The 19,781-nt window shown below is 39.1% G+C and overlaps 3 protein-coding genes across 9 annotated transcripts in view; 1 reads left to right on the top strand and 2 right to left on the bottom strand.

Moving 5' to 3' along the window:
- LOC122828789 (cyclin-dependent kinase 17-like) overlaps positions 1-7,766 on the bottom strand; it is a 52,470-nt gene extending 44,704 nt beyond the window's left edge. For 5 of the 7 annotated variants that reach the window (XM_044112758.1, XM_044112724.1, XM_044112687.1 and 2 more), the window contains exons 1-2: positions 7,666-7,748; positions 6,279-6,389 (exon numbers count right to left, since the gene is read on the bottom strand). In XM_044112758.1, the coding sequence (XP_043968693.1) occupies positions 6,279-6,280 (2 nt within the window). In that variant the 5' untranslated portion in view covers positions 6,281-6,389; positions 7,666-7,748. The other 2 variants (XM_044112706.1, XM_044112715.1) reach the window with 2 other exon arrangements.
- Positions 7,767-7,770: 4 nt separating this feature from the next.
- LOC122828827 (transmembrane prolyl 4-hydroxylase-like) lies at positions 7,771-17,402 on the top strand. The gene is made up of 9 exons (XM_044112772.1): positions 7,771-8,469; positions 8,800-8,881; positions 13,134-13,330; positions 13,458-13,548; positions 14,479-14,641; positions 14,739-14,924; positions 15,101-15,191; positions 15,289-15,412; positions 15,608-17,402. The coding sequence occupies exons 1-9, from the start codon at positions 8,101-8,103 to the stop codon at positions 15,820-15,822; spliced, it is 1,518 nt and encodes a 505-aa protein (XP_043968707.1). The 5' UTR covers positions 7,771-8,100; the 3' UTR covers positions 15,823-17,402.
- LOC122828834 (secreted frizzled-related protein 2) lies at positions 9,722-11,860 on the bottom strand. Its single transcript, XM_044112786.1, has 4 exons — positions 11,037-11,860; positions 10,448-10,623; positions 10,287-10,373; positions 9,722-10,189 (listed from the first exon to the last, which is right to left on the bottom strand). The coding sequence occupies exons 1-4, from the start codon at positions 11,561-11,563 to the stop codon at positions 9,870-9,872; spliced, it is 1,110 nt and encodes a 369-aa protein (XP_043968721.1). The 5' UTR covers positions 11,564-11,860; the 3' UTR covers positions 9,722-9,869.
- Positions 17,403-19,781: the final 2,379 nt, after the last annotated feature.

The raw sequence follows: 19,781 nt of genomic DNA on the forward strand, positions 1-19,781 counted from the left end.
GACTTCTGCCTCTGCCTCGCCCCTGGATTTGTCCACCTGAAATTGCCTGCACGTGCTGGACCCTTTGCTGTACCCTGACCACTGATCTTCGCCTGTTCCTCAGATAAGTTACCTCTTACTGCCTTTTCATCCTGACCCCTCTCCCAGATCAACCCCAAGGGACTGCTTGTTGTCACAAGCTACCTAGACTGTGTTTTTCCCTCCCACTACACCTCTAGAAGAAGCTCCTGTCCTGTTACTGGGGGTTGCCGGTCCCATATCCTGATTCCTCATTAAAGGCTTGTTTCTTTAACTTTGTGTCTGACTGAAATTTCGGGTCCTCAGCTCTGATCGTTACACCGCATGATGTGTGCAATTCCCCGTCATTCTGGATCAGGGCAAATCTGGACTCCCTGACCCACATCAACTTCTTTTATAATTCCCTGAAAACTGAAGCCTTTTTCCTGATAAGCTTCTCTCATCAATTTAAGGATTGTTTAAAATATCAGCTAATCACTACAATCGTTAGAGTTAAATAACTGTTAGCCATCAACATCCATCAACTATGGTAATTATCAAGTGGGAGGCTCTTACCTATTTGTTTTGTTAAATCTAGCTAATAATGCAGTGAAGCTGCCATTTTCACATTTTGTATGCAAACCAGCCAGACAAGATTTTGAACTCAGAAATGCTTGACGGCCAACTTTCCAAGGTTTCGGGGGACATTTTTGTGTTTCTGACAGGGAACTTAGAGAATGGCATTTCTGAAACAGAATGTACTGCAGCAGCCCAGGTTCTAACAAGAGAAAAGAAATGCATTTATTTTATAAATATACTTAGAAAATTACAATCCTCTAAGCTACTAAAAAGCTTGTGAAGTGACTTATTGAGATTTTTTCCATGAAATAGAAAAATCTTCTAAAATTTGCTTAAATGTTCTAAAAGATTAAAGGTTCTTCTAATGTTTAACTACCTCCCTTTTTAAATGTTGATTAAAATATTTCTTGAATTTTAAATCTTATTTTGCAAAATTACATTTTATTGGACAAAACTGTATTGAAATAATCCACTTCTTTTTATGAGGCCTGCACCTGTGATGGTTTATGGAATATTTCAGCAATAATGGAACATTAAACATGTCCATGGGACGTTTGGTCTTGGGTGATGCAGATGGACGTTGGAAGAGTGAGAAACTTGGCAGCCGTGCATCCGTGCGTGGTTTGAGACATGTGACCGATCACTGCCAACATGTGCACACCACACTCACCAAACACTACCAACCCACGGATGGAAAGAAGGACAAATTCAGATGAAGGATGCAGCCTCACTTTCTAAAATGTGCTTCTGCTGTTCAGATGAGTTTAAAAAGCAAGGCACAAGTGCAAAAATTCAAGCATTGTGATAGACACAGGAGAGCAGAGGTCAATAGAATAAAAATGCACAAAGGAGCAAAGGAATAAAACCCCTTTGTACGAAACCATTAGTCTGCGTCTGTTAACAGCTTGTGAGCGTGTGTTTCCAAACACATGTGGGGTGGCTGCAAGGTTGTGGTATTTTGGCAAGTGAACTGATACATCCCGGAGAAGGACAGAGGAGAGGTAAAGTCGACTTTATTCAAGACACACACACACACACACACCACTTGGGTTGCTAGGTTACAGGCCCAGGCCGAATCTGCAGAGTTGAGGTGAAGAGAAAAAGAAAAGAGAGTGCAAGAGATGAGAATTCACTTCTCTCCTCAATCTCGCCTCACACTCTCACGCAGACACGTTCAAATGTGATCATGTCTGCTTTAGAAACGTTCATTTTTTTTTTTTTCCACAGACCCTTCACCGACGTAATGTTGAGAAGTTAATATTGGATTTCTCTGGCTGCTATAAAACGGAAAACAATAAATTGACTAGGGGTATGCGGGTGCCACATAGAACAAACACACACACACACACACACGCACACCCACACACCATCCATAGAAATAGTTTGATTCCTGGCATGTATTTCCACCATTTTTGTTTTCAGCCGTCCTACCTTAATAAAATCTTGCCCCTTCCTTCATTTTTTTTTTTACTGTAAACCTGCATTTTTATGTAATTCGCGAATCACACGCATGAATCACATGCATGCTTGCACATACATGCAATGTGGCAGAGTGGAGCGGGCACACACTGTGGTGCTCCAAACACTGCTTTTTGAGCAGCAGCCTCGGGATGCATGAGTAATGCACAAATCTGCCCAACTACAGAATCCCACACACAAACGCACACATAGCCAGTTAATCCAAACAATGGTCCATTCTTCTCATAGACCCAATGGCTTCTCCTCAACAGCTCTTCCAATACTTCACCTAAACGGTTTGGTATCAGATGGTAGGAAGAAGTAGTGGAGAAAGGCAAAGCTAATAAGATGTTGTCGTAATCTTTATGAACTAAAGACAGGAGAATTGTTTCTCTTTGAGAAATATAAAACACTGGTGTCAGTATATTAATTAATTTTGACACAAACATGCTGGCTAAAGTCAGTTTCACCATATCAAAAGGATCAATTATTTGTATGCCCTCCTGGCTCAAGTATGAATGCCATTAAAAAAACTAAAATGTTTGAAAAAAATTTTGAAAAAACACCTTGCTAGAAATATTCATATCCCTTGGACGTTTCCCCCCTCAGTTGTAACCTGCTCACAGAGAAAAAAGGAATAACATCCCCATGTCATGATGCTGCCATTACCATGTTTCATGGTGAACATAGTGTGTTCAGGATACCATGCAAATTTAAATTTCCTCTATATAGACAGTTCGTTCAACAAAAACAAAATTAAATTTCACTCTCAACCCATCAGAACTTTCTTCCACAACTCAGCTTTGTCCCCCAGCTGGGTTGTGACAAACTGCAAAATAGACTTCTTGTGGCTTTCTTTCAACAACGGCTTCCTTTCTCCCTTTACAAAGGCCAGATTCATGAAAAACAAATAACTGTTTTTTGTGTTCATCATGCTACGTGCACTGATCAATAAATACATGTGATCATAGCCAGTTTGCCGACACACATTCACACACTGCCTCCACCACGCTTCACAGATGATGTGTGCCATCTGGATAATGAGTCTTTCCTCAATTTCGCTTTAATTTTACAAGTTAGTTCTGCTTTCAGACTTTCTAAAGAATTCTTATGCACAAAATTTGTTATTTACCAAAATAGTGTAATAGGGCCCTTTGTATTTTGCGTCTTGAATTAAATCATCTGTCTAAATCACATGAAGATATTCACCAAATACTTTTCCTGCACTTTCAAGATGACCTTCTAATATTTCCTTAAAAATAGAATATAAATATTCTGTTTTACACCACAAGAAGAGTTCAAACAAAAAAAGTCTAAATTTTTCCTAAATTCCATCCTTGTATAGTATCAAAAACTCCACTTTTCATGAGAAACTACTTTCTCTCTATTTGCCCATTATACTATGAGTAGGATCCTTTATAACAGTTCCCAAAATTGGTCCTCAACTACCCCTGACCTACACATTTTACGTGTCTCCTTCCTTCTAAACACTTAAATGAATGGGTGATTAAGAGAGGCTTCTACAGGATTTGATGGCTGCAGAGGAGGTCATGCAATTATTTGAATCAGGTGTGTTGTAAAATAAACCCATCTAAAACATGCAGAAGTACAAAAACTGAAACATTGTTACATTCGCCTTCACATTTTGTGCTCACAAACCAGAAGAAACTTTGGGAACAAATAAGATAATTACTCCACAGACTGTGCTTTACAGAAGTATTCTTTCTTACTTTGTAGCAACAACACTGCTGCACTTTCCACAAACCTTTGCACATCCGGAAGCAGAGATTCTTGCACATTCAGTTCATCACATGGTGACATACAGACACGCAAAGGACAAACAACCATGCACACACAGAACTACACCTAAACAAGAAAGACCAATTAAAGTAATAGTGAAGATTTAGGAGGAAGGAAGCCAAAGTACTCAAAAAAAAACACACACACGAGGAGGGAACAAGCAAACTCCACGTAGAAGAGACCTCAGGACAGGATTCAAACCTGGAGTCTTCTTGCTGCAAGACAACAGTGCTACCAATACTGTGAAGCCTTGGTCCATAGTCTATCAGATAACATTTTAATAAAATTAAATTTTGTTTGTGTTTTTAGAGGCAATCTCAAGAATTTCAGCTGCATCTAACTCCTGATAATACCAGGAGTCCACTGTACATCTTATTATCATTATTATTGTGGTATATTTTAGCTAACTCATTTCGGTAAGGCATATTTGATGACTGCAATTCTTCTTACAAGATAAAACAATATGAAGTGAAACTAGATTACACTATAAAAGTTTGTATTGGAGAGTATAAAATATCAACCATTTAATTTTCTTTCTTTCTTTCAGCAGCCATTTTATGTAGTTGGCAAATGTAACGTTCATTTATTAAGTTCTAACAACAGTTTATTTTAATAACAAATAATTTGCAGTGTACGGTAAACAGCAACGAACGGTGAGGTTGATATGCTTCATAGACTCCATAAGGAAGGCATGACACATTTTTCTGCTATATCATCCAGCCCTATGCTGATGCTAAGCTAGGCTAGCTAAACTTTGTGACCCTTAAGCATTCCTTGTCATTGAACAGCAGATCTTCACTGTAGTTGTAAGGACATGTACCACGCCACCTTGTTGGAATAGATAAAAAAAAAATTATACATTAGCTATTTCAGTAACATTTTATATCTTAATAATCACAAACTATTTATGTATATTTTCTTATGCAAGATAAGTAATGAGATGAGCAATATTATATCAAATGTCAACAGGAATTTAAATAATTTATTTGACTAAGTATATAAGGTATTTAAATTAAGTGTCTTTCAGCTTTCAAGCTTGTACTCAAAAAACTGATTCAAATAAAGCCAGGTAGAATGTTCAAATTAATTCAATTAAATTCAAACTGCTTGTTTTGTCAGTGCAGTGTACATTTTCAAAAAGAAATGTCTGATATTAACAACAATCCCCTATAGCACAAAAAACAATAAAATAGGGATATGTACGAAATTATAATGGAATAAAAACAAAACTTTCAAAAACAGCCACAATTGTGGGGGAATTTCAGGTTCAACATTTTGGAGGTTCTTCACAAGGACGAGTGAACTGATGTGAGAGGCATTACATTCAATCTGTGCATACCACACTGGGACTGATATCAATAATTTACCGCTAAATGATACTCCCAACTCACTGCAAACATTTTGTTGTTGTTCTGACCCGCGCAAACTATCTAATTAAAGCACCATGGCCGTTTTGAAGTGTATAAGGGCTTATTAGAAGAACTGCAGGAGTGCAGCACTGGACATCCCGTCACATTTGGAAGCGCATGTCCCGGTGATCTCCGGGTAACATGACATGACCGGGGGAAGCGCGGAACATTAGGAGCAAAACGAGAAACCAAATCCAGCTCTTCAAGTTTTCATCTTAGTCCAGGCTGGCAGAGATTCCTCTATCTTCCAGGCCTTTGGTGCTTTCGGTCAGTTTCTCTCTCCCCGTGTTTTCCTGACGCAAGTATCCGGGAGGAGGAGAATCAGGCAGGGCAAAGAAAAAGTTACCCTGCCGCCGGCCGAAACAATTCAGGAAGGGAAATCCCTGGGACTGTGCTTGTATTGAAATAGGAAACACTTCAAGAAAGTAAAAAGTATCGAGAATTTACAAACATAATCCTCCGGGGACTTTGACTGGGTTTGTACTGCTGTACTCACAGTATCGCCATTTATCGAAATCTCTCAATGGTGCGACTAATTTAAAGCGATTCCCATTTCTGCTGTGATTTAAGGAGAGTACCAAACTATCCGCATTAGGTATAGGCTACAACCGCTTACGCAGGGTTTCACCATTTCTTTCAGCGAGTCAAATAATGAGCATACACCTGCAATGTCAGTGAGGGGGAGGGCGACAGAAATGGTTTCTGTGCTTGTTATTTCCACATCATCTTGACTAGTTAAAACAGGCAGTGAGGACAGGGCCCAAAATAACTAAACCACACCGACCTGCTCGTGTTCCTGCCGCAGGAGACTATTGTTCCGCTTGTATGTGGTAATCCAGGCAGCACACTGGGACTGGAGCCACTGCGACAAGTTCCTCCAACTACTTTGCTGTAAAAAGAAATCCCCAAACTAATCGTTCCCCCGTCCGGTAATTCCTATCTCAGCGTCGGTCGACGTGTGGCAGCGTCCCGTGCCCCGACAAAGTGCATTGTTAATCAGTAATAAACCATAATTCAGGTCAAACTTTGGCTCACATTCAGTGTTGTCCCGTCCGGTGATGATCAGGCATATCGCTGCTGCTGTGTGGATCCCAAGTGGAAGCAGTGGCGTGATCCCGGAAAACACCGCAAGGGGTTTACGTATGCCTGCGTGTGTGTGTTTTTAAGGGAGAGTGTATTAGACCCTTTCACATCCACCCCCACCTCTATCCCCTCTGTCTTAAAAAAGTAGAGTCAGATGGAATAATTAGAGGGGCAACATCACCAGGGGAAATTAGCCTTCATTATCCAAACTGGTCTGTATTTAAATGTGCACCTCTGAGAAAATTCAAGTAAATAATGCATGGCAATTATGGAAATTAAGTATTATGATCCACAATTCGTTAGCTGGCGTTGGGAATAAATAGACAGCAGCTGTCACCTTTCGTCTGCCCCATTAAAAACCAACTCAATAGATTTTAAACTTTTGAAATTTTTTCCCTTCTTTTTTTGGTGGTGCACATATGGTATAAATATTTTACATATTTACAGTAGACTTTGAACGAGATTAATGTTTCCCATCTTTTTTGAAATTGTGTTCACTCGATTGCAACATTTTCTTATTGCTGTGTTTGTAAAATAATTTTTTTTACGAGTATCACCCCGCAGCCTCGACATATTACGTCGGGCATCACAAATGACACAGCACAGTTGAGAGTCTCTGGCATGCGTTTTTGTCGCCACCTTGCGGCTAAATAAGAGAAGTGTGTCGTGTTTGCATTATTTAATATCGAGAATGAAATTGTTAAATCTGGCTTCATGATTATATAATAATCATTATTATCACCAATAATGATGTACATATTATTTATTTTTCTTAAATTATTTTTTTTTAATTTATTTTCTTTGTTCACGCTGGGGGTCTGCAACTTGCAGCTCTAGGGAGTCAAGTGGCTCCTTAGACTTTTCTCAATGGCTCTTTATAACTATGGATAAAAATTATAAAGGACTGACAATTGTTTTTAAATATACATACAACAAATAGTGGTTTTAGCAGCTTTCCAACAACAGAATGACAAGGACCAGAAATAATGTTTACACCAATTGTTCTCGACAAGTTGAAGGTATGTGCCTTTATACATAATTGTTCACACATATCAGCATCCTATGGAATAAAAACGTACCAATCCTCCATTTGGTAAAGTTTTGTGTTTTTCTTATTTAAGAAATAAAAATGAAATGGTAGTTCTTTTAAATATGACAGCATATTTATTTAAAAAAAATAATAATAATATATAACATTCCACAGAATCACTTAACAAACTGGTGCGTGCGTTTTAGCATTCTGCGAACACACGCTTACCTTAAATTGTAAGAAAATCAACCAACAACGTTTTCCTTCTGCTAAAATTTGAAATTTAGAGGAAATATCATTTAAACATACCTTGATATTGGACACTGGCCAGTAGAGGTCGCTAACACTTTACAGCAGCTCACGAACAACGAATATCGCAGTCTATCTTGTTGTTAGGCAGGTTGTCAGGGGCAGCGCAGCTGTCAGTTAGCTAGAACGGGATTAGGAGCTTTTATATAATGACGACACATGTATTTATTAAAGAAAACGATTGTCACTGCACTTGGTTACTCAATCGATCCTGTCCTGATTCGCCGGGTAACAGTAGCCGACACGATAGTGTCGTTTTTTACTTGAAAAAAACAGGAGTTTGCAATGGGGCTAACTCTGTAGCTAGCTGAACAGCCCAAGTATGCTAATGTAAATAGCTAGCTAACATTTTACAAGATAGCTCAGGACTGGCCGGTTTGTGTTTTCACGTTACACTGCAAACACTTTAATATAATATCTAACTGTGTGTTGTAAATGATGGATGAAGCTCAAGAAGATTTATTGGAACACGAAGATATCAGCCAGAAGCCGTTATCATCACCTTACAATATTCCTCCTCTTCGATCCACTCGGCTGCAAATCCAGAAAAGCAATGTTTGCTCTCGGGCTTATTTCGTGGTGGTCATGGTCTTCTTCCATGTTTACATCTTGAATGTCATCGCCCTACTACTCTACGTGCACTACAACAACGGCCCCGGGGATTTAGTAAGTGGAGATGGGGCGTCTCCTGCTCCAGTCATCAACACGGACAGGCGCTTGCCCCAACCTGCTCCATCAGGGAGAGAGTTACATGTGGAGGAATACAGTCAGAGTTTCAGCCTACATCGTATGGAGGGGATAAGGGTAAGATTTTTGGTATAATTTATAAGAACTTAAATTTCCTTGTTTGATTCCTCCCAACACTGATCACAAATTTAATATGAGACAGTACTGCTTGAGAGTGAGTATTCTAAGTAATTACAAGTAGAGAACTGCTAAGTCATTAGCAAAGTTCAATAGTAATGGCAATTTCATTTTTCCCAATGGGAAATTAATTTGCAGCATGCCCATATATCAAGCAAAACATAGATTACACATAAATATAAAAACAAATCCAGCTCGTATTGTTTTGCAGATATATGCATTCAGTTCCTCACTTTTTCTACATTAAAACTATGTTCTGTGCTCCTCCAGGTTGGACATGTTCAACATGTGTCTGTAGTACCAGACAGAACACACGAGATGAAAACACTCAGTCTGAAACCTTTGCTGTTTGGTAAGTAAATTGTAATACTTTAATGAGATCTGTCATCTGCGAAAAACTCAGTTGCATTATGTGTTGCTATTTAATCAACTGTCCTGCGGCCTCTTGAAGCGTCTGCAACATTAGCAAGCTATGCCTGATACAACCAGTTTGACAGAACGCTTAAAACACTATCAGAGAGGGGGACTTGAGTGTACATGGCAGCTATGAAACACACTGCATGGAATAGAATGGAATTTTCCCCAAATAACAATAAAATAGAATAGAAAATAATAAAATGTGCCCCTTCTGTAGATCCCCAAACAGGTTTTTAAGAAAAGTTGTTCTATCTTTAACACTCAGAAGGCAGTGAACATCCAGATTATATTAGACATGACTGCTGTTAGGCTCAGAAAAAAATAATGTGGAAGTTACATTTCACATGTAACTGCATTTCCCCATAAGTAAAACTGACGTTTTTAGAAATATGGTTTATTTTGTCAAAATAATGAAACAAAATTGAAGTGACAGAAACGATGCTGCAATATTTATTTAACAAAATTTATTCAACAAACATGGGATGCATTTTTTCATAATTCAACAACAACCACCTTCAGAAATATATATAGATATATATATATATATATAAAGAATGAAACAGATAGACTTTTTGCTTCACCATTATTAATTAGAAAATACAATAAGCAGATTTGGATAGAAAAAAAACTCAAGGAAATTGATTAGAAATATATAAACCATCAACATTAAGTCAAAGTTTAGAAACAGTATTTACATTTTATTTCCTTTAATCTTTCCATCACCTTTTATGCTCAGCTTTCATAGTGACAGTTTCTCAATCCTGAATGTGCTGTAACTATCATTTTCAGTCCTAAACTGCTTAGAATTCCTTTTAAAAAGTCAAACAAATATTTACAGCTGTAGCTCTATGGCAAGCTTCTATACTCTATCCAGCCAGGGTGGTTGATCTCACACTCAGAATGTTCAAAGATTCTGCAAGATGCTAGTTACTGCACCTGTGACTTTTCCACTTGCGCACAGCTGCAGTGAGGCTTCTGTCTTGTCTTTGCCAAGCATAAGCCTTATTGACCACCAAGCGTTCCCCCTGGACTGTCCCAGTTACTAGGAAGGTGCCGCCTCGTGGATGCTGTCGGGTCATGTTCCGAACACATGTGGCATCTCTCTCCAGCCATAGTTCAACGCGTGAGCGAATCTGCCCGCCTAGCAGAGACCCGCGCTTTAAGACATCCAGCTTAGCAGCCAATGAGAACTGAGATAGACTTACTGGACTATACCTAAGCCTCGTCAGACGCAGCTTCACAACTGGGAGGATAATAGATAAACAGAAATGCAATATTGACTTTTGTTTTCAATAAAAGAAGCAGAGTGTTTTTGTTGGAGGAGACATGTCGGTACTCACCAAAATCACTCCTACAGAAGGTCTCCAGTGTCTCTTTTGGGGAGGAGGCCTCCTCCAGCTCACAGTCCCGACAGCTTGCCTGAGGCACTGAAACCGTTAAACCACCAATTGAATAATTGGTTTAATGAACTCGACTCAATCACACATGTGCGGTTGCTCACCTTCGCGCGCCCCCGTGTACGCAGTTGTGTTGGTGATGGAGGAGATGCACACAAGGTGGTCTGCAGGATACTGGTCACATCGCAGGATTTCAGGCCAGGGGTAGCCATAGCAACTCATGATTGGTGCACAGCTGTCCCGCACAGATTCACACAAACTTCTGCAGGGGGAAATAAACCTGTCAAAGATGGCATGGAGAAGAAAATGGACAGCAGTGATTAGAAGAAAGATTTTAAATAGATTTAGGAATACACACCACCCAGCTAAAATGTGCTAATGTGATAAAAAGGAGACAATTGTCCTGTGATTAACTAAAGTTTCTGTGTGAAACCAGAGCATATTTTTTCTGCGATTGGGACCAATTAGCATCAGTTCTAAATGGTGTTATCTGTTGATGACCCTATCGGTTGTGATTGAAAAAAGTGTTCTTTCTCCACCTTTCTTTTCCCTCTTGAAACTCTTATTCTAAGGTGCAATTTTCTGCAGTGCTAATGGCTCTAAGAAATAAGAAGATAAGAATGCCAGAGTCTTTTGAATCAGTTTTTTTTTTTTTTGACAGATTTTATTCTACTTTGTGAAAACAAAACATACCTGTCTAGGCAGATCGGAGCAAAAAGAGAGCAGAGGAAAATGCGAGCATCTGGATGGCACTCTCTGGCCAACAGTGGCAACCAGCTGGTGCTCTGCTGGACAGCCTCAGCTGGGGAATCATGGCCTAAGAGGTTAGGGATCCGCATGGTGTCATAGCCAATGTTATGGCACAAGGCCATGGTGGAAGGGATTGGCACACATCGAGAAGAGAAGCGGGGATCCCACAGTTTACCGTTGCTTATTAAGTGTGTGAATCTGAAGTTAGACGGAGCGCCAGGCTCTCCCCACGCTTCTCCGTCTTCTGCTGCCGCTGTGATTCCTTGCTTTGAAGGAGAATCTCCAAATGCATCTTCTTTCCTGCTGTCCACACTTGTCAGGTCTCTGCCCTTGTCCTTAAATACAGATTGAAGGACGTCTTCTGTCCTGATATGTCCGTCCAGCTGTGCTTGACCTCTGCGTAGACTCATCGGTTTGCTGGACCCAGCAAGTATGAGGAGAAGGAGCAAAGATGCTAACTGAGAGAACATCGTTGTCAGAAAGTTAAAACGGCGGGGTGGGAGGGATCAAGAAGTGACGATGATCTCTTGGTTAAAGTGGAGGAGATGTTGTCAGAATGGATGTATTTATAGTGGGTGGTGAACAGATTTGCATAGAAACAGAAAAGGGGAGGTGTAGAGTGCTGTAGGAGGTAGGGACGGGGTGCCATGAGAGAAGTGCATTAATCTATTGAGTAAATTTAATATTGTCTGTCAGATTTGAGGTTTTGTAAGGGGATGTTTTTACAACTTTTAAATTGATTTTTTTTTCTTCTTCTTTACACTTTAAGTCGAGGACCACACTGGTAGAGAATTTCCTTTACTCTTTCTAGAGGCTGCTAGCTTTGACTCAGGACTGCAGAGAAGATTTCTAATCTCAATAATTTGATGTAACTCTGTACACTGAATGATTAAAATGCTGGTAATATTGGAAACAATGATTTCCTCAGAGCCTGAGGTAATTATTGACCAACTTAACAACAACTGAACTCGGCATGGGCAGCTCAACATGTGTGAGCATGTGCAGAGGATATAAACAAAATGTCCCACTGCGTCGCCATGGCCTGGTTCCTGCTCTGACAAGCAGGTCACTTCCTTTCCGGGGGAGAAAGACAGACAGACGTGGGGGGGAGAAGAGGAAGCCTCGGTCCCTCTTCATTCATATCAGTTGTCCAGAATAATGAGGCTTGACTGGACAATGGGTATTAACCAAGGGTACAGTATAAAAGACATGGTTGCCAAACAAGGCTTCTACTGTACAAGCAACCAACCTGCCGGAAGCTCTTTATCCCCAGGGGTCACGATAGGGAGACACAGATGGGTTGTAGGAGAGAAAAGGAAAATTATTAAACAGCACATCATAACTACATGCATTTAGTAATATGCATGTTTAAGACTCAACTGCCAATCAATTTGGAGAAGATTTTGGAAATTAGAACAGATGGAAAAATTGACTTGGCCTTTATTTTGCCTTCTAACAATGCAATGAGATAGTTTAAGGTGTGCAAAATGAGAACAAGGATAGCAGACTCAAATTGTGTTCCTGCGTTATGGTAATTGATTTTAGCATTTTCTAATTCCTTGACGCCGGTACTTCCTTTCTCTATGTTGCCATTCATTAAAGCTGCCTGAGGGACAGGCTATGCCACAAGAGGCTCAATGCAGACAGACAGAGGGGAATAACCTACACTCGTTAGATGCACAGTTCATTTACTCCTTATGCCTTATATGTATTTTGATATTTGCTGTACCTTCCTACCTTCTTTTTTTTCTTTTTTTTTACAGTAAGTGCCAAAATAAAACTTAGTTAGAGATATAAATATATGGCATAAACTACTTTAGTCAGATCGGACTAGAAATGAGGCGATTGTAGCAAAAAGTGATCCGGTAAATCCAAATGAGCGGCGCACTTGTCAGCGTTTACTTTGCGAAGAAGTTTGAAACCGTGTGTTTTTCCTTCCATCTGCACTGCTTTGTGTTGGTCTTTCACATCGAATTTGTGGTGTGTGTGTTTTGCCTGATACCATTTATTGATGTGTTTTTATGTTGTTTTTTTTCGCAGAGATCCCTGGTTTCCTATCGGAGGAGGAGTGCCGTGTGGTGGTACAGCTGGCCCAGCTCAAAGGTCTGATGGACAGCCAGGCAGCAACACCTAGCCAAGATCAAACAGAGTTAAACCAGCCGCTGCTTTCTCTGAGCACGGAAGAGGTCTTCCATCTGTTGGACCTGAACCAAGACGGGTTTCTTCAGAAGCAGGAGGTATCCTCAGGATAACAGCACACCCATATTCAGATGCAGGAGGAATATACATTTCTAAAATGGAAATTTTGAATTGTTAAGTTTTGTCTGTTTTTTGAAAAGACAAAAGATTTTGTTTCCCTTCTAGATTGTGAGTCATTCTCGTTCTCGAGATGGGACGTGGTTAAGCCCTGATAACTTACGGCAAACACTGACTGGCCTGGAAGCCTCTCCAACAGGTTAGTCCTTCTGTAATTCTTATGCATATTTCTAAGTGCTCTGGGTAATAGTAGAGAAAAAGCTGGATTGCTACGCAAAATAGAAAGGTCTGGAATTTAATAGAAGTATTTTTCATGTCTGGATAATTATGGGGAAAGAAAATAAGTGCTAATAAGCGAACATTTATTTCCAGATTTTCTTTACACTCATCCACTCTCTTACAGAGTGTGTTTTTTGTTTCTATTTCAAAACCTGACCTCATTCTTTTTTTTGTTTGAGAATATTGAGGACTCTGGATATTTTAAAATATGCAGGTTTGTAGTAAAAATATGTATAAACCTTCAAAACGTAATAATGTGGATTCATTTTTAGAACTTCAGTTGGGTTTTCTCTAGGATCTTTGGGTACATTTTCAGAATTCTTGAAATTAATCTGTGTGTGTTTATGTGTGTGTGGTCCCTGCTTTTGTTCTGGTAAAGAGACTGTAAATAGCTGACTTGTGGCTGCGGTTGCGTGCGAGTGTTTGTGAATGTTAAGGCAGGAAGAGGGGTGACACCATTTTGACCCCCTACCATTGTGCCAGGCGTTCTCCACATCCGGGAGGGCTTCGTCCTATCTCATTAAAAACCTGATTGTCTGCCGGGCCTTTCACTTAATTTTCCCCCGGATACCCTGTATTCCCCAACTCCCTTGTCCTCTAGTCACCTCTGCTCTGGCACCCCAGAGCTATTGTTGCGACTGGGACACGGGTCTCCCAGGGGAACTCAGGACAATTTTAGCTGGAAGAATCAGCACATGGCTGAAGAAAGAAGAAATGACTAAAAACCAGGAACCAGAAAGGTTTTTCACTAAACAGGAATTCAGGAATTCATTCCACTGAACTGGAGTCACAACCCTGCATACTGAAAGACTTGTTTAATGAGATCTCCACTTTTCTATGCGCCTTGCAGGAATACTGACACTCGGAGAGTTTCGGCGCGTTTATGATGTGTCCCAGCGTCCACGGCAACAGCAAAGCGGGAGCCTGCATAGTCACTTTAAGCAGAGAAACAGGCATACATGGCTCTTTCAGGGGCTTGGATCTCACCGTGTTCTGCAAACCCTCAGGAAAAGGTCCCTATCCATACACACTTCCCCCATTTTGTTTCACACATACAGATTGTATTAAAATGGAGCACTTTTCTTTTGTTTCCTCCTGTCTCCTGCTCAGAGTAATCGCTCTGACTCGTCTGCCCTCTGCACTTCTGGAACTAAGTGAGCCACTGCAGGTCTCCCGCTACGAGCACGGAGACTTCACCAACGCTCACTATGATAGCAGCTCGTCTCAGTCAGAGACCACCTGTGCACACACACGGCTGGCAGGAAACATGTCTGCTCTCACAGAGGTCTCCTGCAGGTGTGCAGCTTCTCGCATCTCAGATCTGAAATCCAGAAATGCAGGATGCATTATATAGATTTGCTCTTTGACTTTCGAAATTTTGCTATTTTTTAATCAAATGTAATAAAAATTGAGCCACTAAGGAATCAGTGCTCCTTTTATTCTGTTTTATTTGTTTGCTTGTTTTTCTTCAGGTATTTGACGGTGTTATTTTACCTCAGCTCTGTTGAGGAAGGTGGTGAAAGTACCTTTCCTGTGGCGGACAATCGTACTTACGATGAGCAGGTGAATTCAGATTTGTGTTCATCCATTTGCATGAAGCACTTTTATGGAATGCAGCCAAGCTTAGACACCTCACGTCTATTGATTATGTGTATTTTAGGCTCTGGTCCAGGATGGAGTTGATTTGACGGACACTCAACAGGCATGTGGCAAAGGGAACCTGAAACTGACCCCAACTGCTGGAACAGCTCTCCTCTGGTATAATCATCTCTCTGATGGCAGAGGTAAAATAAACAAAGAACCTTTTGTTATATACATAATCTTAACAGTGTGTTCATTGCTCATATTTAGACCTGAATCAAAATAGATCCAAATATCAGCATCTTTTTTTTTAATTTCTAGTATCTATGTTGGTGGTTATATAAACCAAAACGTTTGAGTAAACCATCTTTGCTTTTTTGTCCTCCGTGTTTCTCCAGGTTGGATGGGCGAGTTAGATGAGTATTCCCTGCATGGTGATTGTCCAGTCAAGCGAGGAGTAAAGTGGGTGGCCAGCAGCTGGGTGAATGTGGACCCCGATCACCAGCAGCAGGCTCGCTACCAGAGACTAGTTGCTCAAAGGCATCAAGCCAAGTCTGGTATGGATGAGCACTACCAGTCTCTGTCACACAGCGACCTCCACCTGGATCTATAGCCAGGCTGTGAAACAACATGACATCAAAACATTACTTTGGAAATGAAGTCATTCCATCTAGTGAGGTCTGACTGACATTTACACAACATCAGATGATGAGGAGGACTATGCAAAAGTCAGGAGCAGCCCGCATTATTTTATAGATGTCGCTGTAAAGGACCCAGATGTTCTAGTCATTTTAAAATTACAGCATTTTTACACTAAGAAGTCAGCCCCGAAGAGCTGAAAACTTCCATAACACTGAGATCAGCTGATAAATAATATATCTGTGTTCCAGTTTTATGCCTTTGCTCAATTTGTTTCTATTTCCTAAAGCTGTGATCAGCAGACGCTAATCATCTGCTTAAAGTCATGTCATAATCCTCATTTTTTCATCACTTGGCCAGTTTCTTCAGATTCTCTTAAAAGCCACAACTTCTTAAGCGAGGTTATGCAATAATTTAGCCAAGATCAGTTTTTGTTAGATTTTTTCTTAACCTTTAACAGCTAAAGACAGTTTATTATTGGTTCTCAGTCAAACTGTTTGTGTAGGCACAGCACTAGATTTAGATGCCTTTATTTGTTCTTTAATGATTCATAGGTTAATGTTATATGGACTACCAAGCTCAAAAGACATTCCTTTGACATATTTTAAGTACAAGAATTGAACAGAAACATATCTAAATTAGTTATTGTTAAAGAGTTGTGAGACTACATCAAGACTACATCAGTTTCATACAAGCAGGTCATGTAAGTGAAAAATGTATGCGATAAAGGGATGCTCTAGACTTTTGCATTGTTCTTAGTCGATATGATAATTGCACATAATAGCATCACATATTCATAAAATATTATTCATATTTATAAAAAATATTATTATTGATATTTCATAAAATATCCAGATTTTAATATTGAATCTTAATTCATAAGAAACATTATCCAGAAATTTAAGAGTGTAAATGTTTCTAACCTAAACCGCACCTTAAAAATATATAGCTGATAAAGATTGATAGCTATTTCTAAACAAAATGAGGGGAGATGCAAAAACATGCAGTCAAATATAAGAGATAAACTAGCTAGTGTGCATTTTGTTTTAGTTTGTGAGGCTTCTGCCCCTGCTTCAGGTTATTCTTATTTATTTTCTTATTTATTGCTTTGAAATTGAAGCTTTTTGTTAGAAGTTACCACAATGCTCATCTGTGAATGTGTTTCCTGAGGGAAAATGTTTCTCAGATCTTTTCTTTTAGATCTGTTCTTCATATCTTTGTCCAGAGACGATGATCTGTTATCATGAAGTGTTATTTAATAAGACTTTGTCGTCATCCTGTAAAACCAGGAGTCAGGATTAAAATGGGCTGGACAGAATAATACACAGACAGTCCTTCAGGTAAAAGACAAATGTAGGTCTTTGATATGTTTTGCTGAGTGTTTTTTCACACAAAAATATATTTATTGTCTATTTATTTATTTATTACCACACATTGGTGATTTTATTTAAAGACATGGGTATTTATAAATGGTTGACATTGCACCCAATCTGTAAGTGTGTATATTGTACTTGTGTGTTGAGATGTTTACTGTATAAAGCTATGTTTTATTAACGGTGTTTGAGCGTTTTCCTTTTGTGATGACGTTGATCCACATTTTGGCCACTAGATGTCGTCCAACGTCAAGTACGCCCCACAAATCTGAAGCATGACACAAAACTAATTTAGACAAGATTAAAACCACAATTAATACAATTTAAAATCACTTTTTTTATATCACAAGACACATTCACCTACACAACTCTGTTATGCAGACATATGTTTGCAGAAGAACTTTCCTACAGTATAGCTCAAAAGTTATGTTTCAATCTCATGAGCTGGAACTGTTACTTCTTAAAATAGTTAATGTCATTAATAAACTATAAATGTTAAAAAGTTAAATCTGAAATTGGACGGTACCTGTTTTTGTACAATCACATGATAGTCCCTCCGATTAACTGTAGAATACTCGGGACTGCAATAATAAGTCAAAAAGGTTATCACAGCTCACAAACATTATTAACTATCATTACATTGGTTTTAGACATTATTTTTGTCCTGTGTAACATTTATAACTCAAACCTTTTCACTGACCATTTAGGTTTCTAAAATGGAGGTAAAAACTGGAATTTTGTTTCAATCCTAAACTTTGAGCACCTATAATTGTAACCATTGTCTGCTGGAAGATACCATGTAGGCAACATTTAAATGTTTTTCTATTCCTTGCCCCTATGATACAGGCAATCTCAATAAAATAAGGTATCACTTAAAAGTTTATGTATTTTAATACAAATAATAGTCAAACTTGCATATAAATCAGTTATGATTGTATATTTTGTTTACATGTTTGTAAATTTTGACAGCAAATGAAAACCAAAAATATTATGAAATAAAAATACATACTATTTAAACCAAAGACAATAATAATTTTTATTAATCAAATGTTATTTAACATCCAAATTATGACCTACAAAGTCCAGAGCATGAACTGCAGACTTCACAGAGACACCTGCAACAAGGAGGGCAACACAGACAATGCTATTGCTCAAAACATTTCCTAGATGTTGGGTCCAAATATGTGAATGGAAAGTTCAATGAAAGAAAAACTTGCAGAAAAGGTCAACAATAACTGCAGCCTCGGGAATGTTGTATACCAAACCATGTCAAGGATGTGAGAAACATTCTAAAGGCATGTACAGTGCCTAGAGTCAGTGCATCAAGACTTACCACACACACGTATCCATGGGCTTTAACTGTCGCACTCATGAATCATACACAATGCCAGAAGCCTCTTACCCAGGCTACGAAAAAGAATGACAGAACTGTTGCTCAGAAGCCCTGTTTTCTAATGAAAATAAGAAATCAGGGTCACACAATGAGAAGGAGGAAGAGGAGGAAGAAGAGTAAAGAAGGACAGAATTCAAGTTGTTGGGGAGCCATATCATGTTCTGCTGTCAGTCCAGTGTGTTTCAAAAACAGAACTGCCATCTACCATGAAATTTTAGTGCACTTGATGCTTCCCTCAGATGACAAGCTTTATGAATATACTGATTTAATTTTCCAGTCGAACTTGGCACATGACGTAAGATTGTGATGGAAGAATTTTGATCCACTGTCTCCAGGACAGTGTGTTAATTGAGACTCAGTATATTGCTTTTGATCATGAATCATGGTCGTATTTAAAGTCCTTCCACAGCATTTCAGTCGGAGTTAAGTCCAGACTGACTCAGCCAATACAAAAAACTGATTTGAGAGGTCTTGTTAGATGTTCAGAGGTGGACACATTGCCTCTGAAAGCTTCAGTTTATTATCTTGCTGCATAACCCAGCTGTACTTGAGCTTAAGGCAATAAACTGATAACTTAAGGATTTTCTGCTTAAGGGCATAATTTAGGTAATCAATTATGACAGGTACTGAAGCAGCAAAAATTACCAGATCATAACAATAGCATCACATCTTCCTGTTGGTATGATGTACTGTTAACTTTATGCTAAATGTAACGGGATTGACACCTTCCAAAGACTTACACTTTTGTTTTATCACTATTTCTCAAATATTTTCTAAAACACTGAATGTGTAACACATAAATATCTTGGGGGAAACCTATTAAGCATTCCTTCTTCTAACATTTATGTAAGAATAAACAAACAAAAAGATTAATAGTTACACCGAATTTGTAGGATTACAATCCTACAAATTCTGGTGGGTGGGTACTTTGGGCAGGATGACCAAAGAAAAACTTTTTTTTCTCCCCTCTCTACTTATTTTTAATATAGTTTTAGAGTAGTCAATGATTAGTTTTACTTGATAACGGTTTTAGATACAGTCTAAATAAACCAAGCTCCTGTCAATCGGATAATATTAACACATTTCCTGGGGCCTTGAGATATAGGACGAATCAAAAACAAACAAACCAAACGGCATCAGACAGCGCGCTGTTCCCCTATCCTATCC

This window comes from Gambusia affinis, linkage group LG01, assembly GCF_019740435.1.
Source record: "Gambusia affinis linkage group LG01, SWU_Gaff_1.0, whole genome shotgun sequence".
Taxonomy (NCBI): domain Eukaryota; kingdom Metazoa; phylum Chordata; class Actinopteri; order Cyprinodontiformes; family Poeciliidae; genus Gambusia; species Gambusia affinis.